This window comes from Ammospiza nelsoni, chromosome 18 (assembly GCF_027579445.1).
Source record: "Ammospiza nelsoni isolate bAmmNel1 chromosome 18, bAmmNel1.pri, whole genome shotgun sequence".
Classification (NCBI taxonomy): domain Eukaryota; kingdom Metazoa; phylum Chordata; class Aves; order Passeriformes; family Passerellidae; genus Ammospiza; species Ammospiza nelsoni.
In genome coordinates, this window is record NC_080650.1 from 2,298,194 (window position 1) to 2,325,742 (window position 27,549).

The 27,549-nt window shown below is 41.2% G+C and overlaps 1 protein-coding gene across 4 annotated transcripts in view; it reads left to right on the forward strand.

Moving 5' to 3' along the window:
* Positions 1-24,630, forward strand: part of SBNO1 (strawberry notch homolog 1) — a 31,198-nt gene extending 6,568 nt beyond the window's left edge. For 3 of the 4 annotated variants that reach the window (XM_059485386.1, XM_059485387.1, XM_059485388.1), the window contains exons 3-32: positions 410-514; positions 1,365-1,674; positions 3,401-3,501; positions 4,607-4,703; positions 5,776-5,936; positions 6,901-7,034; positions 7,182-7,272; positions 8,214-8,375; positions 8,879-9,014; positions 9,094-9,199; positions 10,379-10,532; positions 10,621-10,803; positions 11,007-11,104; positions 11,775-11,926; positions 12,449-12,646; positions 12,913-13,083; positions 13,172-13,341; positions 14,053-14,184; positions 15,280-15,415; positions 15,833-15,945; positions 16,050-16,121; positions 16,570-16,669; positions 17,168-17,242; positions 17,493-17,639; positions 17,718-17,812; positions 17,943-18,035; positions 18,433-18,570; positions 19,059-19,135; positions 19,829-20,022; positions 20,885-24,630. In XM_059485386.1, the coding sequence (XP_059341369.1) occupies positions 410-514; positions 1,365-1,674; positions 3,401-3,501; positions 4,607-4,703; positions 5,776-5,936; positions 6,901-7,034; positions 7,182-7,272; positions 8,214-8,375; positions 8,879-9,014; positions 9,094-9,199; positions 10,379-10,532; positions 10,621-10,803; positions 11,007-11,104; positions 11,775-11,926; positions 12,449-12,646; positions 12,913-13,083; positions 13,172-13,341; positions 14,053-14,184; positions 15,280-15,415; positions 15,833-15,945; positions 16,050-16,121; positions 16,570-16,669; positions 17,168-17,242; positions 17,493-17,639; positions 17,718-17,812; positions 17,943-18,035; positions 18,433-18,570; positions 19,059-19,135; positions 19,829-20,022; positions 20,885-21,027 (4,044 nt within the window). In that variant the 3' untranslated portion in view covers positions 21,028-24,630. Of the gene's footprint in view, positions 1-409; positions 515-1,364; positions 1,675-3,400; positions 3,502-4,606; positions 4,704-5,775; positions 5,937-6,900; positions 7,035-7,181; positions 7,273-8,213; positions 8,376-8,878; positions 9,015-9,093; positions 9,200-10,378; positions 10,533-10,620; positions 10,804-11,006; positions 11,105-11,774; positions 11,927-12,448; positions 12,647-12,912; positions 13,084-13,171; positions 13,342-14,052; positions 14,185-15,279; positions 15,416-15,832; positions 15,946-16,049; positions 16,122-16,569; positions 16,670-17,167; positions 17,243-17,492; positions 17,640-17,717; positions 17,813-17,942; positions 18,036-18,432; positions 18,571-19,058; positions 19,136-19,828; positions 20,023-20,884 lie in introns of those variants that run through there. The other variant, XM_059485389.1, reaches the window with a different exon arrangement.
* Positions 24,631-27,549: the final 2,919 nt, after the last annotated feature.

The window sequence follows — 27,549 nt, forward strand, 5'->3', positions numbered from 1 at the left end:
TTGCTGTGATGAAGGGGTTAAAGGGGATGGTGTGCATGGCAAGTGGTTCAAGCATGTGGAGTTTTCTGAAGTTTCTTGCTTCATAGTACTGAAATTGGAAAATGGCTTGTGAATTAATTTTAAACTTCCATACAGAAAAGCAATGTCAAACACTTGAGGTCAGTACAGACAGAAATGTGCTTAATTCTGGCATGACATGGGGACATAATGCCAGGTATCCATGGAGAGCTCTCATGTCATTGGGGTCTAGCTGCTCTGCAATAAAATGCATAAAAAGTGTAATGGAATACCACGTTTAAGCTCCATGATGGCCTTCACTCTGCCAGAGTGTAGCCACTTGAGGCACAGCCTGGAACAAAAGCCTGAAGGTTTTATTCCTGCTGCCTTGTTTGCTTCCTTCCCTCTGCAGTCGGTGCCGCTCAGCGCCTTGGAGCTGGGGCTGGACACTGAGGCTGCAGCTGCTGTCAAACAAGAACCAGAGACTGTCTCCACTCCAGCCCTGTTAAATGTTCGGGTAAGAGCTGAGCTGCTGCTCCAGGGTTTGGGGTTTGGCTGGGGAGGGGGCTCAGCTTGGGCTGGCCACCAGGTGCCCACAAAGCTGCTCCACCTCCTCCACCTCAGCTGCACAAAGGCTGAAAAACCATGGTGAAAGGCTCATGGGTTGAGATAAGGACAGGGAGAGCAGCAATTTGTCATGGGCAAACCAGACTCAACTCAAGGAAATTAATTCATTGCCAGTTAACAATGGAGGAGGAAAATGAGAAGAACAAATCTAAAAATACCTTCTCCCCACTCCTTCCTTTGTCCTGGGCTCAGCTTCACTCCTGACATCCATGGGTCCTCCAAGGGCTGCAGGGGAGTCCCTGCTCCATACCTGGGGTGCCTCCTCCCCTTTCTTCACTGACCTTGGTGTCTGCAGGGTTTTCTCACATATTCTCACTCCTCCATCCCAGCTGCTGATGGTGTAACAGTTTTTGCCTGTTGTTAAACAAATGCCTTCTCACAGGCACTGCCAGTGACACTGAGTGGCCAAGCCTTGGCCAGCAGTGGGTTGGACTGGCTTTATCAGATATGGAGGAAACTGTAGTGGTCATGGGTGATGAATTTTTTGGGTTTTTTTTTCCTTTACCTTAAAATCTAAAAAAAAAAAAACTTCTGAAATACGTACAATGTATTCAGAAATAACTTTTGCTCAGACTGTTGCAGCACAAGATATTACTCTGGCACCTTCAGCATGTTATTTGAAGACAGACAAGTGTCTTCTAAAAACTGGTGTATCCTGTGTGCTCAACGAAGTGTAATAAAGTTTGCTTGCTCTTTCTTTTTGACTGTTTTCTGAAAATTTCCTGCTTCTTTGTTGCCAGCAACCACCATCCACCACAACCTTTGTGCTGAATCAAATAAATCAGCTTCCAACTCTGGGGACAACCATAGTGGTGACAAAAACGACGCCTGTGACGACCTCGCGGCAGACGATCACTGTAGCAAAGATCATCCAGACCAGCACAACCACCCGGCCCTCGGTGGCAGCACCAGCAGTTCGCAATGCCTTGACCACTGCACCTTCCAAGGACCAGATTCAGCTGAAAGATCTGCTCAAGAACAACAGTCTTAATGAACTCATGAAATTGAAGCCACCTCCTAATATTGCCCAACCTGTAGCGACAGCAGCGAGTGAGTTTGCTTTCTTTGTGATTACAGTATTTATTTAAATAGTGGAATAACAGATCTTTGCACATGGTGGATTTTCATTGATTAGTACAATATCCTGGTAAAGTGGTTCAGGAAGCCTAATAAAATTCATTCTAACTGTAGTAGTGTTGGAATTCAGGGCAGAGAAGTATGAAATAACAGTTTAAATTTTCAACTCTTAATTTGTGGCATGGGACAAGGAAAATGACAGATTGCAGCTGTAAAATTGGTACAAGTATTTTGTGAACATTACTGAAGTCTGTTAGTTATGTTACTGGAGTCTCCACCAGTTCCTGTTCTAGCATGTGCTTAGAAATACAACAAACTAAAACTCTTTTCTACTTAGCATCTTCCAAACTACATTTGTAGCACATAAGGTGTTTGTGTGGTTTGTCTCCTGCAAAAGGAAAATCTGTCCCTTTGTTTCATTGGAGGCATCAAATCTATTGTTTAAGAAATTAAGTCCTAAAAACTTGCTGTTTATTTTCATGTTACTTCTGAAGTGCTGCAGTAAGTTAAATGCCACAAGTCCTTTGTTACCACACTCCAAATCCTCATGTTGTGATTTCTTCCATAATATTTCCGTGTATGTTATTTCTAACATGTGGTCAGCTTGTGTAAGGAAAAAGCTGCATGTGTGTGTAACTAACTCTTTCAAGTTGTTCTGATTTTAGCGTGTTAAGATCAGACTAGTTCAGTTAGAAAATATCTTCAGTGCTGCTTTTTTTTTCTGAAAGATACACAGGCATTTTGTGGATTTCTGTTATTTTCATTGTCTCTGAAACAAGCTTTGCTGATTTTATAGGTGTGGTTGGCATAACCTATTTTTCTGTGTGCAGAGAGAGTGCAGTGCAGGAGCTGTCAGTTAGTTAGAACTGAAACAAAAAGCAGAATGTCCCTCCTTGTGTCATTGCTTTCTCTTAGGGAGTGGCTGCCAAAACCCAAGTTGGGACATGAACTGAAGCTGGGGCAGGGAGAAAAGGAAGTGAGGAAGAGGAGGGGAGAAAGCAGAAGGGGATAAGTCAAGTTTTATTAAACCAAGTGAAAACTCAGAGAAGCACAGAATAGGTGACACCAGCACACAGTAACTGTTGAGGTGGCACAGCTGCAGAAAACAGTGCAATCTGTAGCTTCTGTGTAAAGTGAAAGGAGACCTGCAACTTCTAGAACTGCATTCCTGATCTTATTTGTGTTCCTGTGTCTCTGGATCTTTCCTTGTGTTTATTTTTAAAAAATGGCAAATACTTGTGGAAAAGAGAAGCTCTTGAAAGGAAAATGGTCTTTTCATATAATTCAGGCAGCAGGACTTCTAGATGGGAAATATTAAGAAGTTAAATTATGCAGTGCCTTTGAGGAAAACATTTATTTGTGCAAGTGCCCTAATTGTTTTTAGGGGCAATTATGCTAAGTTTATTACATGCATTGATATGATGGAAGCCTGACAGCTGCTTTCAGTATTTCGCATCCATCCTTATGCAAATTATTTTAGTTGTGTACTGAGCCCTATTCCTAGTTCCTTGCAATTGTGACTGAAGACAGGAAGGTTAATAAATGGTCTTCTTAAAGGATCCTGTTACAAATTTGTTCTTGAAGCATCATTGTGCTCCTCGTTACTTTAAACTTCTCTTTCAGCTCATTAATAGAGCAGCATGTTAATGTGAGTTGATGTTTGGAGGGAATTCTGTAAACCACAGCTTTTCTTTTGCAGCTGACCTAAGCAATGGTGCAGTGAAGAAGGAGGCTTCCACAAAAGAGGTAGCAAGGATATGGATAAATGACATTAAAATGAGAAGTTTTTCACCAACTGTGGTAAGTGGCACAAATGATTCATTTGCCAAACCAATGTGTTGCTGCCCATAAACAGTTGTGGCCAGTTCCAGGAGTTACTCATACTTGTCTTGTGTGTGGTGGAACTGTCAAGTGCATCTGTTTGTTCAAAAGGTCAGTTGCTCCACAAGATGAAACTTGGTTAGATGAGTGAAGTTAACAGCTGTGCTGAGCTTAGATATAAATGACAATTTCAAGAAATTACTGTCATTAGCAGAAGCTGCTGTGGGCCAAGAAGGGTGTGGCTCTGATTAAAGGTGATAAGCGCAGCATTTCCTCTGGGTTAAAACATTTTCTTTTGAAATTGCTAGCAGTGAGGAAACTGAAAGACTTCCCCCTAGCATGGCTGTGCTTCTGGGCAGTTAAATTGAAGATTTAAATTGAATATCATTCAATTTTCTAAATGTAATAAAATTACCTTCTGATGCTGTAAACGTTGGAGTTTTGGCATCTTCACTGATATCTAGACTCAGGCTGATGTTTGGGAAGAACTGTGCTCCTCAGTGACTGCCATACAGAAGGGCTTTTCAGATCACTTCTTTGTATTAAACATCAGTAGTTGTGGCAGATGTTTGATTTTTCATCTGTTGAGTGCTTTACAAATATTTATATGTTTACATTGGCCAGGGTCACAGTAAATGGGCAACTGTCAGGTTTCAGAGAATACTGGACAGAACTGATAATTTAACTCTATAGTTGTGGAATGGTGTCATGGATGTGGAACTGCAGGGCACTCCAGGGGGTACTTGAACATTAGGGCTGTCATGTTTTCAAGGCAATTTCCTTTAAGTCATAGTCAGGTTTTAATATGCAGTAAGAAGAATTTCTTTTTAATTCTGCTTATGTGAGTTTGGAGTGCTTGATCTCTTTGCAAAGAAGAGGAAGTTCTCTGACTTATTGTCTTTAGAGGGTTGTTCAGAGTGTAAGAAATCTGCATTTGTGTGTAGTTTCCCAGCGATTCACTGGTTTGTTCCCTACATGTGTTAAAACATTGAAGTTTGTCCTCATTTCTTTTCTCATGTTAATTTCCAGGAGATGGAATATTAACATGTGCTGTTGAACTAACACAAGTATTTTTCAATTCTAGAAAGTGCCAGCAGTAAAAGAAGAGGAGGAACCCGAGGAGGAAGATGAAGAAGAAATGGGCCATGCAGAGACCTATGCTGAATATATGCCAATAAAATGTATGACCTGATCTTCTGTTACATCAAAAGGCTGAATGTTTTGAGAGTTCATTTTTTTTACTCCTGTGTTATTACTAACACAGAAGATAGATACTGTCTGAAGTTAACAGGACCTGAATGTGTTGTGGGTTTTCCTAGGAAATTTATCCTCTGTAAATGCTAGATTTGGAAGATAAGTGAATTTTTAAAGAGGAGTTCTTCAGTATCATTGAGCAGTATTTGTTTTACAGATGTGACTGATGAACTAAAATCAGGCCTGTTTTTTTACCTCTGTTAAGATGCCTTGTGCCTCAGCAGAGGAAATTTTGTGAAGGGATTCAGTGCTCACTGCTACACTTAGGAATCTAGTTTGAGTATTTTGGTGTGAAATCACCCTAAGTACATTCTTCCTGCATTGTTCCTGCCTGACTACTTAGGACTGGCTGGTTTTTGAGTGAATCTTTTACTGCTGTTAATTGCCATCTCCTCTTTTTTCTCTTTTCTTTATTGTACCCATTGACAACAAGCTGTTATCTTGTTTGCTGAATTCAGTGACCTGCTGTAAAAGCAAGGCTTTTTGCTGAGAGTTTGTAGCTAAATGGTTAATTTTTATTGTTACTGATGAGATCTGTCAGCAATTAAACCATGTCTGTTCTAAATCTTTTCTCATTCTGCTTAAAATGGCACTATATAAATAGTGAGAAGAATGTTGCTTTTGTGATTCTGGCATCCTGAGGCTGCTTCTGGCCTTTTTGAGAAAACAAGGTTCAGACTGGTTTTTCTCAAACAAGTCAAGTACACAAATACTTTAATTTTCTGTAAAGTGAATTTTATCTAATCACAAAAATTCTGGGAAGGTGGTGAGAAGAGGAAGTTAGGATTGCAGTTATAAATTCAGATTAATGTGTTCCTTCATATGCAGTGCAGTTTAACACTTGACAGATTGTTGCAATGAAACATTCTCGTTGTTGAGTTCAGCCCTTGCAATCACAATTGCAAGTTGTTTGGGTAAATATATTAACTTGTGCTGCAGCAACAGAACTCTGTATTTTGTTTTCAACTTCTGCCTTCCTTCCCCTTCTTTCTCCACCAGTAAAAATTGGTCTGCGTCACCCTGACCCAGTGGTGGAAACCAGCTCCTTATCCAGTGTGACTCCTCCTGATGTGTGGTACCAGACATCAATATCAGAGGAAACCATTGACAGTGGCTGGTTGTCAGCTTTGCAGCTGGAAGCAATCACTTATGCAGCCCAGGTATGCCAGACATCAGCACAGCTTAAAAGCTAACAGAGAATTTAAGAAGAAAAACTAAAATCTGACTAGTGCAGCTATGTCAGTTTTACAAGGAGATAAAATAATAAGAGCTTAAAGGTTTGAGTTGCATTAGAAGATGGCAGGTGAGCTTCAGCTCAGATAAATGTGAGGTAATACACCCAGGAAAATTTCCTCTAAACCACTTCCATGATGGGGATCTTTTAACTGTCTTAGAACATGTTAGTCATTTTTATTTCTCTGGAGTAATTTAATGGCTGCAGCAGCAGCAGGCTGAGAAAGCCAGCCCTGTTTGACATCCTTGGGAAGGAATAGAGAGCAGCACTGGGTGTTATTTTGCTGCTGGGTTAAATTTCAGTGTTCCCACCCCAGATGTGTGTGCAGCACTTCGTGTGCTGGGGAAGGAGGCAGTGGAGTGAGGGGACAACTAAAATGGTCACAGGAGGGAAAAGTTACCTCATGAAAAGAGTCTGGGACACCTGGGGCTGGAGGGCAGAGAAAGGAAAGGGAATGAAATCAGGGTTAAGATCATCAAGAAGTGAGTGATACACAAAACCAAAAGCAGAACAGAACTTGGTGACGCTGACAGGAGATTGGTTTAAAATTGGTGGATTCAGAATATTGCATTCCACACTGTGGATATCTGGGTCTTGCTGCTACAAAAGGCTGCACAAGAGCCTATCAGTGGGTTAGGAAAAGGCACAAATTATTGGACAGATGTTTAGAGCAGTTCTGGGTGCTGAGGGAAGAAAGGGGGGAATGGCTCACACAATGCAGTTAGGGTGCTGTGCTCTCCCTAAATAAAATCCCCTTTTCCTGCTTCCAGGAGTTTGCTTGGACCACTGGTCCCCTCCAATAGGATGTGTCTTGTATTTGCTCTTTTCTGACAATCCCCTGTGATGTGTTCTGGAGAATGGGTACAAGTTTTTTGTTCTTTCTCCTACAGCAACATGAAACATTCCTGCCCAATGGAGACAGAGCTGGATTCTTGATAGGTGATGGTGCTGGTGTAGGAAAAGGAAGGACCATAGCTGGAATAATCTATGAAAATTACTTGTTAGGCAGAAAAAGAGCAGTCTGGTAAGTGTGCCAGGATTTGTTAGAGCAGACACTCCAGTGACTCTATGACCTAAATCCAGGGTCATCTGTCTTCTGACAAATGTCCTAGCAACTGGCTGCCTTTGACCTGCTGTGACTTACAGAATGTGCTTTGTTTTGTATCCTCAGGTTTAGCGTGTCAAATGATCTGAAATACGATGCTGAGAGAGATTTGAGAGATATTGGAGCAAAAAACATATTGGTGCATTCATTAAACAAGGTGTGGAAACTTTTTACTATGTACACTTGGGGCAAACCTTTAGGTACGCTTGAGTGACGAGTTGTGCATGTTGAGTGTTTTAAGAGCAAGAATGCACTAATTTCAATAAATTTGCTGTCTAGGTCTTGTTTGACAGGCCTAAATCTTACAAAGAACCACACAGAGCTTTAAGTTAATCATGTAAATAGGCCCCTTGTAGGATTAAGTCTTAGCATGTGTGCTTTTTAAAAAAAAAAAAAAAACTGCACTTCAAGTCACTACTGGCACTACTAGTAGAATATTTTCTAGAAGTTGAAATATTCTTTAAATCTTTAAAGCTTTGTAGCATTTGAATTTTTTACTTTCTCTCAGTGCACATTTTATATATCATGCTTTTTGTGTGTAATGCTTGAATAATGGACCTGCTCAGTGATTTATTAAAGCAGCAGTGGTGTGTGCAGTTATTTTTGGAGACACTGCCTCTGCTCTGGATTACCTGCTTAAATTGTAAAGTGTGATTACTGATTGAATTCACTGAACTTAAAAGTTTGGTTTAAGTTGATATTTTTGCTTTGTGAATTCTTAATTTCCAAAATAAGGCTTTAGAAGTCATCTTTTATGGTAGCAACTGTAAATGCACTTGAAGTATTGGCTCTTAAAGGGATACAATTGAGATTTTAGTTTCAATGTATTTAAAGTAAGGAAACCATGTAGCTGAAGAGTATGGCTGCTGAGCTTCTGAAACCTCAGATTTAGTGTTCCTTAAGTCTATGTTTAAGTAAGGCCCTGTATAACCCCTTAACCACATTGCCATCAGCTGTGCCCTGATCATGGTGTGGGGTTATGGGTGGCTCCAAGTGTTCACACCTTTCAGTTTGAGACCACCAGCATCCCTTCATCTGGTAGGTGGGATTGAGGAGGAGTCTCTCTTGATTCATTTCTCTAATTTCTATTTGTTGCAGTTCAAGTATGGGAAGATTTCTTCCAAACATAATGGAAGTGTGAAGAAAGGTGTCATCTTTGCTACCTATTCTTCTCTTATTGGGGAAAGTCAGTCTGGTGGTAAATACAAAACCAGATTAAAGCAGCTCCTTCACTGGTGTGGTGAAGACTTTGATGGAGTTGTATCCTTTTTCTGGAATTCATTTGATTATAATGAAATTGCTATTTAAACTTATATCTTTAAAGGCTTTTAGGTATTCTTTATTTGTAATGGCAATCAGTCACGTGCATGCTCTAACATTACATTTACAGTTTTATAAACTTTGTGCCAAACATATGACCATCAACTTGTTGCCACACAGCTCTCGTAAAGAGTGAAGTTTGGTTTTTTCCTGTATCAAACCTATAAAATTAAACAGTTGTCCTTCAGAACTCTTTAGTTTACATTGAGATTTTATGGATTTGTTTAAATATATATTTGGAACATCACCAGCATCTTCAAGAACTCTGGTGTGGCAATTTACTATCTAAATATTTTTCCAAGGTTTTTAGTTAAAATGACCAGTGTCTGGAGTTTACAATTTCCACCTGCCCCCTATTGTAAGTAGTAGATTTTCTTGCCTTCTGTTCTAGCTCCTCATTCTGTGCATTAGTGGGACAAAGCTTTTCCTTAATTACAGTTCAGATTGTATTTGACGAGTGTCATAAGGCAAAGAATCTGTGTCCTGTTGGTTCATCAAAACCAACAAAAACAGGTCTGGCTGTATTGGAACTTCAAAATAAACTTCCAAAAGCCAGGGTTGTTTATGCCAGTGCCACAGGTATGTACTGCTGGGTTTGTATTAAATGTTTCAGGGTGTTTTTGCTGGCACTAGTACAGATTTATCTTTCTCTTTTTAGGTGCATCTGAGCCAAGGAACATGGCATATATGAACCGTCTTGGAATATGGGGTGAAGGAACTCCATTTAGGGAATTCAGTGATTTTATTCAGGCTGTTGAAAGAAGGTAGAGTTTCAAAGACCTACAGCAGAATGCACAGGGTTGTGGCTGACTGTACTCCCAGTTCCTTGTCTTCACTCTGTGCTCCTTTACAAGCATGTCCTGTCACACTAAGAACTCTGGCTTCTAAATCTAGCAGAAATGTTATTTATCGTAAGTGGTGCAAAATAAGATATTTCCTTTGTTCACAGAAAATTTTGAGAGCTTTAAAAGCTTTCTGGGAAAAGAGGCCTCTTGAAAATGTGGGTGTTAGGAAAGCAAAATGCTTTGCTCCCCATGAAAACACCCTGTATTGTAGTGAGTATGCTCAGTGTGGTTAATGGCTCCCTATTTGTAGAAGGCCTCTAATGTTTATGCATTCATCATAGGCAATTTAACAGGAGGAAATCTTGTGCTTGTTGGCATAAGAACCCAGTTCAGGGAAATTCTTTGTGCTGTTACAAGGTACTTGGTGTTTCAGAACATACTAATAGTACTGAATGTGAGGTCAGGAGAAAAGGCCGCTGCCGCATTCTGTGGTGGGTGAGCATCTTGCTTTGCCTACTCAAAAAGAATTTTGAACACTTCAGAATGCCACAATAGGATTTAGGATACATCTTGTTTACCATCTACATGATATGTGGTTTTTCTGGACTCTGCAAGTGTATCTTCTCTTCATTACTGGGTGCTTATCAAATAAGCAATAATGAAGTTAGAGCCCCAAGCCTGTGAGTAGCAGTCAGCTGTTCTGCAGGTGACTTCTGTGCTCTCAAGGTATTGCTGTTGAAGAGAACTGAAGTTACTTACTAATCAAATAATTTTCATATCAGTATAAATCCGAATAACTTAAAATGGTTTGTATTTTAAATCATCAGCAGTTTATAAAGTTACAATGCAAGAATTTGCTGATATTTGGACCAACTTTGTTATCCAGTTCAAATTTATAAGTTACTGTCTCCTAATCCGTCCTAGGTCATTAGGGAAAAAAGTAACTGAGTTTTACCTCTTGGGAGACACTTAACATTTACAAGGCAGGGATACAATTTTATATAGAGACTAAATTTCAAATTATTTCAAAAACATACTCCTTCATATTTATAAGCTGGATTTTTTTCTAATGTACTTGGGGTTGTGTTTGAGGCATTTCTTTAACAATCCTTCCTCTTGAAAATTCTAATGTGGATTTAAATTGTTCCTTTATTTTAGAGGTGTTGGTGCCATGGAAATAGTTGCTATGGATATGAAGCTGAGAGGAATGTACATAGCCAGACAGTTGAGTTTTTCAGGTGTAACTTTCAAAATCGACGAAGTTCTGCTCTCACAGGAATATGTTAAAATGTACAATAAATCTGTGAAACTGGTAAGAATCCTGTTTTAAATTTGCTTTCTCTGTTGATTTCTGGGAGGTTTCAGTTGGTTGAAATTTGAATGTTCCCTTTCTTGTCCAGTGGGTCAGTGCTCGAGAGAGGTTTCAGCAGGCGGCTGATCTCATCGATGCCGAGCAGCGCATGAAGAAATCTATGTGGGGTCAGTTCTGGTCAGCTCACCAGAGGTTTTTCAAGTACCTTTGCATAGCCTCAAAGGTGAAAAGGGTGGTGCAGCTGGCTCGAGAAGAAATCAAGAATGGCAAAGTAAGTTGATCAAGACTGATTTTTAAACATTTGTCTTAAATGTAAAGCTATTAGATTAAATTTATATATATAAAATACAAATACTTTCAGCCACAGTAGGAGCATGCTTTTGTAGCTCATGGTATCTAATGAGCAGAAATTCAGGCCGAATAAACTTACAGCTCAGTCATAGCGACAGTGTCTGATTTTCATTTCTTCTTCAGTGCGTTGTCATTGGCCTGCAGTCAACAGGAGAAGCCAGAACATTGGAAGCTTTGGAGGAAGGTGGTGGGGAACTGAATGACTTTGTTTCTACAGCAAAGTAAGACTGAGTTTTAAAACTGTTCTTTACAAAACCAACCTTCATCCAGCTTAGTGTGTGTGTGTGTAGTCGTTTGTCCTTCTGTGTGTCAGGTGTGCATCAGTGCACAGAAGGTTGGGAATCCTGTAGTAGTGATGTTCTTTACTGAAGCTGCCTGTACCTAAACTCTGGCAGCACTGCTCAGGTGAGGCAGTGATTGTCCCCTGGTTCTCCTGGCATTCCAAACTGATGTTTTCAGGTGTGAACAGCTCGTACTGTTCTCAAACTGGGAGGATGGGGAGACCTGCCAAGTGTGTGCTGCATTTACACCGGAGCAAGCTACAGACCATGACTTCCCTCTTTGATCAGAGGGACCAGAGCCAATCCCAAGGCTGCCTTGCTGAACATCTTAATTTATTAACTTCATCTTTTACTTAAGTTGAGCAATTTAAAAATGGCAGTAGCAATGCCACTTATTATCAAAAACAAATTTAAGAAGTTGTAACAGCACTGTAAAAGATATTTATCAGACTTCTAAGAAGGTGACAAATACAGCAATGTGGGTGATAATACAGAGAGTGCCCAACACAAGGAGTCATTCTTCAGAGAAGTCAAGGAAGCTGTTCAATGTTACAGGTTTGTACTTTTAATAAATGCAAATTTCACTGAGCAACCCTTTTTTCCTAAACAGAGGAGTATTCCAGTCTCTTATTGAGAAGCACTTTCCAGCTCCTGACAGGAAGAAGCTGTTCAGCTTGTTGGGAATTGACCTGACTGCTCAGAGTAATAACAATTCACCCCGGGACAGCCCTTGCAAGGAGAACAAAGTAAAGAAACGAAAAGGTAAAGCTGGAGTTCCTACACTAATGCCACAGTGAAAATGGCAACTTCAGAGCCAAAGAGTGAACTTTGTGTGGGGAAAAAAGGGGATATATCTGTACAGTCATCCTTGAAAGAGAATGTAGTGCAGATCTCTTAGGGCTAGAGGTTGCCATTAATAGATGTTATATTGCTGATAAGCAATATACCATGTAAATTTTAGCTAATTTTTCTCAAAATTGGGTTGATCTGCTATGGAACCATATCCCAAAATGCCTTTTCTGTGTCAGATCACTTCCTGATGTAGTCACTCAAGTAACTTTCTTTATCTTGAGGCTCAATGAAGAGAAGCCTAATACCACCCCTTCCCAAACTGATTATCTTAAAAACTTGGGAGAGAGGTCTTGTTTAAAGCCTAGATTCTTTTAAAAGGTTCTGTTTTTGAAAGTTGAATATTTTTCTAGTTTGTATGGTAAAACAGACTTCAAAGTGTGTAAACTACAAGGTTTAAACTAATTTCTCTTTCTTGTGGGATGATGGAATTAGGTGAAGAAATAAGCAGAGAATCCAAAAAAGCCCGCAAAACAGGTGGCCTTGCAGGGAGCAGCTCTGATGAGAGTGAGAGTGAGTCTGATGCTTCAGACAATGAAGAAAGTGACAATGAGAGCTCCAAATTTTTGAGTTCTGGAGACGATGATGACTTCAACCCCTTCAGAGATGAATCCAGTGAAGATGATGAAGATGGTAAGGCAGTCTAAGTGTTTCATCAAGAAAGTAGCTGTATTTGCAGAGAGTAAGCAGAAAGTCTTCCCAAACATTCCAGGGAGCCACAGATGAGTTTACTGAGCAGGTAGTTTAGTTCCAGTGAAGTGGAATTAGTAGAATGTGAAATTAGATTTTGTACACTGGAATTCAGACTTTTGTAAGTCACTTTATGCAATGAGAATGTATTTGTTTCAAAGGGATGGATGGCTGCTTAGTAAATGTTTGAAACTTTTATTTAACTTCAGATCCCTGGTTGATTAGAAAAGAGCATAAAAAAAATAAAGAAAAGAAAAAGAAGAAAAGCATAGACCCAGATTCTATTCAAAGTGCCTTACTAGCCTCTGGTCTGGGATCCAAACGACCCAGCTGCTTCACTTCCACTGTTGGAACCACCACTTCTAGTACCAACACGTCTGGTAAGAGCAGCTTTCTTTGATGTTGATTCATTTCCTAGCAGTTAGGCAATAAAATTCTAAATCTCAAAGAGTCTTTCTTAACTTTCAGCAAACAGTAACACAAACAGCAGCTTTGTAACGAGTCAGGATGCTGTTGAAAGGGCCCAACAAATGAAAAAAGAACTGCTGGATAAACTGGAAAAGCTGGCTGAAGATCTTCCACCTAATACACTGGATGAGCTTATAGATGAACTGGGTGGTCCTGAAAATGTTGCAGAGGTAGGCTGGTGATCACATATTAAGAAAAAAAAGTATGTTTTTAAAGAGGTTGTTTATCAGTTTTAGACAGTGATCTCAGGAATGAGAGCAGAGGTTACTCTGCTGATGCCTCCCAATAGGAGAGAAATTTGAATATTGTGTTAGGATACAGGGGGAGCTGTGAGTGGGTGAACACATTATTTCTGAGATTTGATAGCTTCTGGTTGGGTAAATCACACCAGTTTCTCTTTTGTTTTACTCTGGGCTGTTTCTCTGACTGGCTGTAGTCAATTTGCTGCTGGTGTGTATTAAACAGAGGAGCTTTAGCTCATCCTCCAAGGCAGTGGAGGTCAAGAACCTTTGTGTTGATGAAAAGCCTGATTAATTAATCTCTCAAGAACTTCAGAAAAATGTCTTTAAGCTACCTGTTTTTATCAAGTAGCAGCATCAGTGTGATTTAAAAGACCCTGTTAAAATCAGTGGCAGCCTGAGCTGCCTGTTTAGCTCTTTTTAGTGCTGCTGGTAAATCCCTTATGAACAGCGGCATAATAGAACATCATTCCTACCTAGATTTGCTCTGTCATATTCCACATAGCAGATAATGCAGTTTTGCTCTCAGAGTAAATTACTGAGCATTTTAATGTGGGTACATGGATGAATAATGCTGCTTTGAGCTGTTGGTGCTGGGTGGTTTTGGCATTGCCCCTGAGGCTGTGTTCCCTCCCTCGGAAGATGACGGGCCGCAAAGGCAGAGTGGTGAGCAACGACGACGGCAGCATCTCCTACGAGTCACGGTCTGAGCTGGATGTGCCCGTGGAAATCCTGAACATCACAGAGAAGCAGAGGTTCATGGATGGAGATAAGGTAATCCTTGACAGAGAGACTGTAGACAGATGTGCCAGATGCCATAGTAACTCTAAGCTGTTCACCAGTGAGTGGCAGGTAGTGTAAGTACCAGTTAAGCAGCACTTTGCTGGCTTGTTTTTCAGATCAGTGTGTTTAAAGGTCAGACTGTAGTTTGGGTGACCTCTGAGGCCCCATGTGCCAAACTGATAGCTGGCACCTTCAGCTGGTTTTGTAAAACAATATGTGTTTACAAGGCAGATTTGTGATTCATATCTTTGATTTGTTGATCTGGGTCACTGTGCACCTCCCCTTCCAAGAGGAAATAATTAAATTGGGAAGTGGGGAAGACCGCTGTATGAAAAAGTGAGTGGTGAAGGGAAAAAGTGGGGCCTGTTAACCCTAACAAGGATTGAGAAGTCACACTGGGTGTGGTGACTTCTGCCCTTAATGTTGCACCCTGAAAGAAAATCCTGACCTGAATAATGATAGAATTGTGTCTGATAAAAGTGGGGGGAGAAAGCCTTTCCCGGTGCTTCACTTGGGCCGTGCTGCCACAAGAGGGCAAATGGAGTAAATGTCACTGTGCATGGAACTTGTGTGGTCCCTTGAGACACTTGAGGGTAAAAACTCTGGTTCTTGTAAGTGATTTGTGCACAGTCCAAACATTTACATTCTTTCAAGGCAAATGCATTCAGGCACTGGAATGGCTGGATCCTCTTCCCTGTACAGCCTTAGCAGCAGTATTTTGTCTTTTCTGGTGTTTGCTATTGGAGCAAGCCTGTGTCCCTCCCCTTTTCCTCCAGAGTACAGGCCAGTGTCAGGGAGACCTGCCCTCTGGGATGGCAAGTCTTTGCACAGAGAGGAGTTGTTGAAAAGTAAAGCAAAACCCCCTCCTTTCACTCTGAAAAGTTCATTAGCATTTCTGACTCTGATACAGAAAGCCACACCTTTGCTGCCCTCCCTCTGCCTTGTGAGTAACAGTGAAATCACTGCAGACCCATGTTTGGTAATAGTTGTAAAACAATACTTTTTTTTTTTTTTTTTTTTTTTTTTTGGAAACTGAAGCTTGATCTTGGATTTATTGCTAGCTAAGAGCTCTTTTCTCCATCACAGAACATTGCCATCATCTCAGAGGCTGCCAGCTCTGGTATCTCACTGCAAGCAGACCGCAGGGCCAAGAACCAGAGGCGGAGGGTGCACATGACCCTGGAGCTGCCGTGGAGCGCCGACAGAGCAATCCAGCAGTTTGGTAAAGCACTCACTGTCCTGAGCCACAGAGTCAGGAATGATAACTGAACTTACTGCTAACGTGGAGAGTGATGGAGCAGGCATCCTCCTAAGGACCCCTCCAGTCTCTTGTACCATGAACAGAGTCAGCTTTGTCTGTGGTCATTGCTTATGGTCTTGAAAGCTTTGAAAGAAACCTCACAAACAAGCCTAGGCTGCAACTTTGGAGTTTCATTCACATATAAAGTGTCTTTATAGAAGTTGCTACAATTTTTAGAGTATCTCTGTGGTACTTCTGTTTGCTGTATTATAGCAGAAACTGATTTTTAAGCATGATTAAGTTCTACCTTTTGTCCTTGCTCTTCACAGTTCACATTTTATTAAAAAAATCTATTTCACTGAACATATCTAATTTACATGCTTCTGCTTAATTATTCAGGAAGAACTCATAGATCCAACCAAGTGACTGCTCCAGAGTATGTGTTCCTCATTTCTGAACTGGCAGGAGAGCAAAGATTTGCATCTATAGTTGCAAAAAGACTGGAGAGTTTGGTAAGATGTTTCAAGAGGTCTGATCCTTCCTTTGAGAAAATGCAACTTGGATTTCTTTTTTTTTTATAAGTTTTATATTTAATGACAATGATGTGTCTTGACAGGGAGCCCTGACCCACGGGGACAGACGGGCCACAGAAACTCGAGACCTCAGCAGATTCAATTTTGACAACAAGGTGACAATTCTGTTTCTGTTGGGGAACTCATGCTGTGGTGTTTATTCCACAGATGAGCTGTTGAGGAAGGTTCCTCTCCATCCCTTACCTTTAACTCCATCCCTTGCTGATGGAAGGCCTCTTTCTGTAACCCATGATTGTGTTTGTGAAGCCATGTGGAACACACGTGTGTAAATCACTTTTCTGCTCTTGCAAACAATCAGTCTTAAGTAAATGGTGTGTGTCCTTTAAGCCACAATGAAAGATTAATTTGGCAGTTCTAATTAAAAATTAAGACTGGGCTGTTTTCAGTTATAAACTGCACTACATAAAGGTGATAAACAGTTCCCTTCACTATTGCACAAGAAAGCTTTTAATTGTGAATTATAAATACCTGTTAAACCATGTGTGCCTGGAGCTGTGGCACAAACACTGGATGGCATTGACAGAACAACTTTTTTTTACACAGTATGGCAGAAATGCTCTGGAGATTGTTATGAAATCCATTGTGAACTTGGACTCCCCAATGGTCTCACCTCCTCCTGATTTTCCTGGAGACTTCTTCAAAGGTAAGGCTGTGACAGCTACCTTTTGGTCCTTCTCCAGTACACAGAAAATGGAAATACTGCTAGAGCTGTAAAATTGTTACAATTTCAAATGATCAGCTGAGACAGATGGGAGTAAACGCCCAGTGAGAGTCTGTGCGCGTTGCTTGAATGCTGAAGTTCACACTTGAAACCAGATCTGTGAACTCTCAGTGTGAGGAATGTTCTGTATCTGCCTGGCCAGTGTGTTACAAACAGATTTTTAGCTTTATTTTCCCATTGCCTGCTGGAACTGTTCTCATGCATGGTGCCATTGGTGCTTTCCCCTGCCTGGGCTTCCTGCAGGGGCAGAAGGCAAAGCTGTGTCTTGGTTATTGATGTGTCAGGTAGAAACTGCAGTGATGGGAAGTGAGGGCTGTCAGAGGCTTTGGAATTGGATCCTATGGCTCAACAAGCTGTTGCTTCACTGGGTTATTTTTAGATGGCAAAGCAGCAATGATTGAACTTCTTTCTCTTTCCTAGATGTTCGTCAAGGATTGATTGGTGTAGGCTTGATAAATGTGGAGGACAGATCTGGAATTCTGACCCTTGATAAAGGTACTTGGGTGTTCAGTGTATCTGTAGAATGTCCCTGGGAACATCTTGTGTCACAACAGTGGGTTCCCAGCAGCAGAACTGAACTTGTAACCTTCAAAAAAGGTCACTTTTTAGATAAACCTAATGTTTTCTGCATTTCTGAAAGAGTGTATTTAAATAGTGTTTGTAAGGCTTTGAATACTGATTGAGGGCTTATGGTTATCAAAGTTAATCTTTGCCCTATTACATGTATTTCTTACTATTTTTTAAGATTACAACAATATAGGGAAATTTCTGAATCGAATTCTTGGCATGGAAGTCCATCAGCAGAATGCTCTGTTCCAGTACTTCTCTGACACGTTAAATGCAGTTATTCAAAATGCTAAAAAGAATGGAAGATATGACATGGGCATCTTAGGTGAGTAAGTCATTTCACAGTGCTCTTGAACTTCAGAGAGAACAGAGCAACAGAGTAAAACTCTGCTTTCCTTTTCAGATTTGGGCTCCGGGGATGAGAAGGTGAGGAAGGCAGATGTTAAGAAGTTTTTAACTCCTGGATATTCTACCTCTGGACATGTAGAGCTGTACACAGTAAGTTAATCCTTTATCATCTCTGTAGGAACTAAGAACATTTGCCAGGAGATCTTTACAATGTGTTGAGTCCCCACCTGTGTAACTATTGTTGTTCCCACTCCAATACCCCTGCACTGCTCTCTTGCAGATCAGTGTGGAGAGAGGAATGTCTTGGGATGAAGCAACAAAGATCTGGGAAGAACAAACAGGTCCAGATGATGGATTTTATTTATCACTACAGGTGAGATTCTTCTGTCTCTTGGATTATGTTCAGAGGTTTTGGGGGCTAAACTGAAAAACTTATTTGTTCAAGTCTGCAAAATACATTGAGTCTTACACTAATTTTAATTTTAAGGTTTTTATAACACTGAGTATTAAATTCTTCCTTTTATATCCTCAGGATATTTCCTGATAGGAATATGAGCCCAAATTAATAGCTTTTATTTATGCCTCCACCAGGAAATTGTGGTTTCACTGAGAGGTTCATGTGGATTACTGTGTTCTAGAGGTGTCTTACTGTCCCTGGTTGTACTATTACATGCTTATTACTCTGTAAAGAACACAATATGGAATCACTTAAGCAGATAACTTCATCATCTGTTAATTCAGGAAGTTTTTGGTTTGTCTTTTTTTTCCAGATAAGAAATAACAAGAAAACAGCAATTCTAGTAAAAGAAGTGAATCCTAAAAAGAAGCTTTTTTTGATATACAGACCAAATACTGGGAAACAACTCAAACTAGAAACATGTGCAGACCTGAAAAAGAAATATAAGAAGGTAACCATTAAAGTTATGCTTGTTTAACTTAGAGAAGTTTGAAAATAATTATAAGGACTTTATTTTTTTTTTGTATTTATGTATAATTTTGACAAGTCTAAAAGAAGGCTTCTTTCTCCAAAGCAGAGCTTTTATTTGAGTCTTTTAAAGCATGATTTTGGCATTCCTGTATCCATTTCTGAATTTCTTTCTGAATATAAATTATCTGTGGTGTGGTAATAAAAAGAGGTTCCTTAGAGTCTAGCAAGTGTGGAATTTGCAGTAACTTAAGGAAACTCACATCAGATGGGTTATTGGAGAAGCTCTGAGGTTCTGCTCATCCTTTGGGATGGATAATTTGAAATTATTTATAATGTAGGATTCTGTACCTCTGTACACCATCCTGAGGCTGGTGCTCCCTCCTTTCTCATGATAACAACCAAATTATTTTTATTCTGTGTAAGTTTTGATGTGTTTTGCTTCATTCCCACTTTGGATGACTCTTGCAGGTACCTTCTGAGGATGCTCTGCCACACTGGCTGGAGCAGTACAACTCCTCTGCAGACACCTGCACCCACGCCTACTGGTCAGTGTTTGTGCTTTAACTTCTGCTGTTTCACTTTGGGCTGGTTTAGCACTGCTTCTGTCCCTCCTGTAAAGCCTTGTGTTTCTTGTGTAAGGGAAGTTGCCACATGTCCAATCAAATGACCCAACTTGTGAAAAAACACTGAGCTTTGCACTTGCCCTGACGTCCCAGTACATGAGATGAGTGTTAATGTGCAAATTACACTCGGAGTGACTCAGGAGTAGCTTGTGCTTGAAGTGTCTTCATCTGTTCTGTTACTGTAGTCTGATAGTTCGGATGTTATTGGGAGAGTGTTTAGAGATGAGCTGGATGTCAGAAACAGCTGTTCCTCCTCTGCTGCCTCCTGTGTGGCTGAATTCCTGAGGAGCTGCATAACTGGTAGAAGTTTCAGATTAATATTGGAGCTTCTGAAGTACCCTGATCAGATACCAGTGTTGTGTAACGTACTCCAGCTCTCAGGTGACCTCAGTGATGGTATCTTTGACCCAAAGCTCTGTCTGTGCATTTTGTAGATGGTGCTTAACTAGGCCAACCCTTCCCAAAGCTTTACCATTACCTGTTCTCAAAGTGTCTTTCCCTTAGTGCGGGTGCTCAGCTCTGAATGCACGTTAAATAACCACAGGTCTCATTTTTAATGAAATTAGATACTTTAGTTTGCAGAATGGTTCTGAAAGCTTTTCTCTCATCCTGCAGGAGAGGGAACTGCAAGAAGGCAGGCCTGGGGCTGGTGTGCGAGGTGGGGCTGCGCTGCAGAACCTACTACGTGCTGTGTGGCTCCGTGCTGAGCGTGTGGACGAAGGTGGAAGGAGTGCTGGCCTCGGTCAGCGGCACCAACGTCAAAATGCAGATCGTGCGCCTGAGGACAGAGGATGGGCAGAGGATCGTAGGTGGGTGCTGGGCTGCTCCTCTGCTGCTCCTTGGAGCAGGGCTGGCCCTGACTGCTCAGTGCCTCTGCTGGCAGCCACATGGCTGAGTTTGGGTAAAGGTGTTTAAAAGAGAGCAGGTTTGTCTGCTGTGGAGGGGCAGAAGTGCAGCTGTAGAAATCTACAATACAATATATTGAGGAGGTTAATGAAGCCAGGTTGCATTTTCAGCCAGGCTTTGGAGCACTTAATCTCAGTTCTTTGGATTTACTGCAGCAAAAACATCATACACAGCCTGCTCCAGCCAAGGTTTTCTAACATCATAATGGCTCCACTTTTTCCCCCACTTTTGGCAATTAACAGTAGGCCTTTGAAATAATTATTTTTGTGGTTTTTGAGCTACTGAAAGTGTGTAGAATGACTTCAAGATGGTTATCTCTTCACTAAACCTCATAGTGAAGCCCTCAGAAACTCTCCAAATGTTTTGTTGAATGTGGACTTCCTGTGGATGTGCCAATATCATGGCAGCTCCTCCTCTAGTACCAGTTTTCTAGGTTGTTGGAAGTGGGTTTTTCCATGCTTAAACTTCCATGATGATGTAACTTCTGTGAGACTAGAAAAGCAAAAATAGCTGACTTCTCATGACAGCAGGTAACATGAGAATAAATTTTGTTGTCAGGCAAAATGAGACCTTTTCTCTTGCTTCACAACCTAAAGGATGTGAAGGACTGAGGAGCAGGACTCGTGGCTGTGCTGATCACACTTGACATCAGAACAGTCATTATTGAATGTTGCATAAATTAAAGGGTGCAATCATCAGCCTGAGCTCTTAGTGAACACAACTGATGGTGTTTTTATGAAACCATTGATGTGTTGCTGTTCTCAGGTTTGATCATTCCTGCAAATTGTGTGTCGCCCCTCGTGAACCTCCTGTCGACGTCCGACCAGTCGCAGCAGCTGGCAGTGCAGCAGCAGCAGATCTGGCAGCAGCACCACCCCCAGAGCATCACCAACCTCAACAACGCATGAGAGGACAAGCTACAGGTGTTGACTTTGGTGTTTGAGGAAAAGGCTGTAAAAGCATATCACTTGCATAAAAATCAGGGACAGATTCCAAAGAAATATAACTTTTTCAGTTCAGTTGTGTCTGAAATACTTTGGGAATAAAGAGATCTAAAAAGGTTGGTAGAACTGAAAGCCAGCAGTTGTTTATGGTGGTGCATCTGTCTTTCCTTATGCTCTCTGTAGTGCTTCCTGTTTGCTTTTACTTTTGGCCTTTTAAGCTACAAACCACAATTTGTTTGAAAATGCTTGAAAATCCCCAAGCAGGCTTTATTTTTATCTTGTCATACAGTGCTCAGGGTTTAACGCAGTGCATCGATGCCATTGCTGTGGGAGATCTCGAATGCATGTATTGAGTATATATATAGAAAATATATATTGGGTTTTTCTCTTCAATTTGAGTTTATAAAAGCATGAAACCTAGAGGTTGCACATCATGCATTCAGGTTCCTTCCCAGTTTCTGTTTGACAGTGCATGTCTTTGGAAACGGGCATGGACGGCATAAACACACGAGACAGGAATTCAGAGAGAAACACAATCTTAGTTGTACAGCATTGGTTATTGCATTTTTATAGTGTTTATACCCAGGTGTTGCATTTTTTCTGGTTCTCTCCTGGGAGTTATATATTTGAGTCTACAACATGTTCTTTTTGTGATAAACATCTTAAATTAAAATTAGCTCATTTTTAATGTATTAATGGTATTCCTAATGTGTACTGCAAAGATGGCTGGATGCCTGTTTTCCTTAAATTGAAGCATTTCCTTAATCTGAGGTGGTTATGGAAACTTAAGTGCAAATTCACTTCCATCTCGCATACAATCTTATATTTTTTACTTCATTAACATAATTTAATTTGTCACTTTTAAGATGAAACCTTACTTGAGCTGTAAATTAGAGAATGGGAAACACTTGAGGGTTCCGCTGTATGTGCTGTTTCTGTTATGTTTAATATGTTGTAAGACATTGTAGAGTTTATCTGGAGCTGTTTAAAAGAAATTGTAATGTACAAATGTGAATAGTCACTTATCTATAATATGGGTAAGTTTTGTTTTGCCTATAATAGTAGATGTTTATAAGAAAGTGAAGGACAATGTTTGTCATTTCTTGCTTGCACAGGTTGCACTATTGAAAAATTGAGATTGTATAAACCTGTCCAAAAAACTACAAGATAATGATCTTGTAGATGTCAAATAAAAGTTATTGTACTAACAAGAAGTGGAGTCTTGTTTAGGCAATCACCATATTCCAAAAAAACTAACAAGTCTGTACAATTGGAATTGGACAGGACTTGGCATGTTCCTGCTCTAACCAGGCTTCTGTCTTGCAGCCCAAACCTCTCGGCTGAACTCGCTAATGAGGCAAGAGCCAAACTCTGTCTAAAGCTCCCTGTGTGTCTTAAGGAAGGCTCAGCTCAGATCCAGAGCAGGATGGCTGCAGGTGTGGCACCTCTGAAGCACTCGGTGAGCCACTCAAAGGTCAGAGTGGGGCAGAAGAAGAGAGTTCCCTTAAGGAATTATCCCTTATTTATTCCATAAATCCCTTATGGAATTATTGCTCCTGAGGCTCTTTATTGCTCCCAGTGCCAGCAGCTCAGTGTGGTCACCAAGGGAAGGAGGGAAGGGAGACCTGGCAGGGAAGGAAGTTTGCCCAATTCCTTCAGCCTTAGCCTGAAGTAGTCAGGAAGGATGAAGCCCCTTCTCCTGCTTGGGATAACTGGAACTGCAGATCTGGAATAATTCCTCTGCCCTCCATGTCCTGCTGCACCTCTGTAAATCCCTGGGGTGCAGGTGCTTGGTTTTGGGGGATCTTCAGTGCTGGAGCAGGGGAGGGGAGCTGAGCACTGTCACAGCACTGGCAAACTCCAGAGCACAGGGTGTGGGGGAGGCTGTTCTGTGTTCTGTACCCACCAGGGGATGGATTTGGCACCCATTCCAGGAGCAGGGCTGGGATTTTGAGGAGTGTGTTGACAGATTACTACTGCAGCAGACAGCAAACCAAACTGCCAGTAACGACAGGCTGTGTGTGGCTGCTGCTTAATTGTTACTTGCTGGAGAAACTTCTGCCATCTGAGATGGTGACATAACATTTTAGGTCTTGATCCTCAGTAAAATAGTTCTGAAAGTGGTAGACTCACAATTAGCGATTTTTAATTTTTTTTTAAATAATGATTTAAATACACTTGGTTCCTAAGTGCTCTTTTCATCCTGGTGTGTTCACTTTGATTGTTGGGATGAGCAAATCTGATATTCCCTGTATTGATGAGCAAACAGTACTATTTGCTTCAACCTTTTAAACTTCCCATGGACTTGTGTCCCCTGAAGGGGAAAAAAGCAGACAGTACTTCCCAGATCCATAAGAACTGTTCCTGTTGCAGAAATCCATTCCTCTACTTGCTCCTCTTTGCCTGCTCCTTGCAACATCACTGCCTTGGCTTTGCCATCCACTCACTAACACAGCTGCAGCCATGGCTCTGGACTGTTGTAACATCTTGAAAGTTAACATCAAAAAAAGAGAAAGCAGCTTTCAAGCCACAGCAATATTTTCTCTCTTGAAAATTCCTACTCGGTGCTTGGGGTGTGGATTTTGGCATTTGTTCCCTGCATGAGCTGCTGATAAAGCTTGGGGAGAAAGGAAATGTAAATTGCCCTGGATGGGGCAAGAACAGTGACTGGTGTCCCTTTGCAGCACTGCCTGTGAGACAAACATCTTCCTGGGGAGGACAAAACGACCAATTATTACATCATAAATTGATTACCAGGCCAGGCAAGGGTGGTCTCTGTGTTTTCCTGCTTGTGGGGTATTGATCTGCTTTGTACAAAATGAAATACAAAATGCTCTGTACATCTGAAATGGACATAGAGCCTATAAAGGACAGGGGGCTCTGGGAACAGGGGCAATGCCATGTGTAAAATGGCAGCAACTTCTGACTGTGTGCATTTTGGAATTGTGCTGCAGAAGGGGAAGGTGCATACTTGAGTTGATTTGGGAACTGAAACCCCAAATTTTGGGTTCTTTTCTCTAACTGTCCCTTGACAGCAACTCAATTATGACTTGTTAACTAGTTTCATAATTAAGATATGCCTGGCATGATAAATGCAATTATAACCCCCTCAAAGCCTCCTTGCACTGCAATTATTCCACATTTTCCAGAGGCTGTGTGGTTCATTGGGAACACACTCCTCTTGTAAGGACTGAAAGTTCCCCAAAGATGCAAGTTCTCTGTTCCATGTGTAGTATTTTCTTTGTAAATGGAGAAATCTCTGCAACCTGTAAACGCTTGTTCAAGTGAATTATCAAGGGGTTTTGTATTTTTCTTTTGTGTTTGGAATAACTTCACTTGGCTCCCAGTGCAGTCTGTACATAAATAGAGCCTGTTTGTATATAGAGGTGTTAAAGGCTACTGAATTATTGAATGTAAATAACTCTCGTTTTCCTCTGTGGTTTTTTCCTTCATGACCTTCCCAAGATGTATTCCTATTTTCTCAACCTGCCACATGGGCAGCTTGTGTGTACTTTGAAATATATATAGAGCATATATAAACCTTCCAGGGTGTGTGTGTACATTGTAGATGTTATGTGTTGTCATATTTTTTTAATTCAAAAATTTCATTGTCTGTCTCCCATGATCCTTTTGATACTCTGTGGGTTTATTCTGCATTTTTAGTGTAAAATGCATTCCCCTGAGAGAAATGGACCCAATGTCTTTCAGTGATGCATGTTCACTTGGTGGCTGTATCACAGAAACAAATATTTGAGTTTTCATGCAGATTGTTTCCTTCAGTCTTTCAGAACTTGAGCTTTAATCCTAGAAACATTTCTATTTTCTTCCACTCACTGGTATCCCCAGCTGTGCATTCAGTGAGCTCCAAAAATCAGAGTTCTAGAATTAAGTTCTAACACATCAAAGTCTATTACTGCTTTCATATTAAGTGTGAGCTGTCTTAAAAGTGCTCTAGAATGGCAGTGATTGAGAGCAGAAAAATGTCTCTATTGTAGCATTTTCCTGGGAAAACTCTGAGCTTCCTGTCATGTCTAAAATGCAAAATGAGCGTAATGAAACTTTCTTACCTTGGGAAAAAAAACAGTGCCAGTTTTTAATTGCCAGGTAAAAATAATCTATTTCCATGGAGGTTGGAGATGAATAAGAAATCCCATTAATTGTCTCTCAGTTATCCCTTGAGCTCCCAGCAGCTGTCCCGTGGGTTTGGCCCTTCCCCAGCTGCAGGGCAGGACTGTGGCCCTGCAGTTGTTCCTGAATTCAGTGATTTGCTAAATCTGAGCCAGGGCCAGAAGTGTGCAGCTGCAAACAGCAACAAAATCCTTCTGGCACTTTCTGTGGTCACCGTGAGCTTTAAACGGGGAGTGCTGAGAGCTCAGGGGGTGCTGGGGTCCCTGCAGGGGGACGGGGCTGGCAGCAGGGACAAAGTGACACAAGCAGGGCCCGACAAAGCGACACAGCCACAGCCCAGCAAAGTGACACAAAGTGACACAAGCACGGCCCAGCGGGACCTGGGAAACCTCGGGGCTGCCCTTCCCTGGGAGCAGCATCGGCCCCAGGGTGGGAAATGAGTTGAAAAGCAGCAATTTTCTTCTTGGAGGAGAAAAACAGGGATGAAAAGGCTGCAAGGTGCTGTTTCTCAGCCCCACTTACAACAGCTGCAGGCAGGTTGCCCTAAAAGCTTCTGCTGAATAGAGATGTAAAAACCTGCAGAGGAATTCCTGGGTGTGATGTGCTTCCCTATTTCTTTATTGGACCAAAATAATTTTTGATTGAAAGGGATTTGAGGCACCGCTAAGATTCAAGAATAGGGACTGGACAGGGTTAAGCTGAGGCCAAAATTCATGGAAGAAATCTTTTGCCTGCTGTGTCCTGAGCCGATATCCAGGATTCTGTGAACCTGGCACCCTGTGTGTGAAGGATGCTGAGATGTCTGGGGGGAAGCTCAAAGTGAAGCATTTGGTGCACTTAAAACAGGCAGCTAAACCAAAATACAGAAGCGTGTTCCGATTTAAGTGATGTCCTGCAGTGTCAATACCTGAACCAGTGTGTGTTCCATTTTATTTTGTAAGAGCTGACTTTGGTTGTGCCTCTGAACTTGGCTGTGCTTAGGGCATCACTGCAGTGACAGGGACCTTGTGGAGGAGTAGTTTTCCTACACTTAATTTGTACTGGGAAGGATAAAGAGACATTTCTGCTGCCATTTCTGATGCCATATATATTTATGTCTCTTCTTCCTGTCTTGGAGAAGATAACCAGGAAAATGCCAGCTTCCTTGCAGTCACAGAATCGCATTTTTATTTGCCAAGTAATTTGATTTATTTTTCAGTCATTGCCATATTGAGTTTTATTGGAGGTGGGTGTTCACTGCCTCAGCACCTTCCCTGTGCCCCAACCCTGCAGTAACTCTAGGAATCTGCTCTGCGCAAAGGATACACTGATTTTTTGGGTTTTGCTATTAGTGCTTGCTCAGTCTCCACCTTTAAGGGTCCAAGGTGACAGAATCCCAAAGCCACGCAGGATTTCAGCTGAGTTGTGTGAGGTGTTTTTATGTTTTTATTGCCTGCCCTGATGGGAACCTTTGCCAAGCTGAAAGCCTCCATCCTGCAGCCTGGGGTTGTCCTAAATGTCCCCAGAGCAGCAGGACTTGGAGTGCCTGGCAGTAAAACATCAGCAGTGTTTGAAAAGATTTATACCGATGACAAACGGAAACATGATGGACTCCATACTCAGTTCTTTCTTTTTTGGTAAAAAAATTGTTCAATAAATTAAGCTGGTTGCTACTTTGGGATTTTTTTTTCTTTCCCCTTTTAATTTTCTGTTCTGGAACTTGCCCGCAGAGATGCTGGAACGCCTTTCAGCAGCACATCTACACCCATTGAGCACCCTCACTGCCACACCATTTTAGGATCCCTCAGACCAGCAGAAGTCATGTTCTAGGGATCCAAACAGCTTTCCTTTCCATCCACTTGAATCCTGGCACTTAACCTGGTTAATGTCACTGGTAAATCAAACTGGTTTTATTGGTAGTTAAGAGCAGACTCACAACATTCTTGAAGTGCTAATTGTGTTGGGCTTAAAAAAGAGAGGAGGGTTTATAAAAAATATATCAAGATTGGAAAGTATCAACTTCATATTTTATGCATATTTTATGCAAAGTATGAAAATAGTTTTCCTTTATCCAAAGAGTTAGTCTGGGGTAAACAGACTAATCTTAGTTTTGTACATCATTTAACATTGACTTTTATTCTCATTTTCCCCAAATATGGAAAAGTGATGATGCCAAGATCTCAGCAATAAATGAAGATGCCCAAACCTCAGAATTTAATTATTCATTTTCACAAAGCAGTAGACTTTGTTCTGTAAGTAAGGGAGAAATTTCTTAAGAGAGGTTTTGGTTGGCTCCTTTCCAGCATGTAAATAATACACCTTAAAAATGCTAGCGAGGCAGTGCAGGAGCTGACAGCCTCTTCCTTTGGAAGTCCAGCT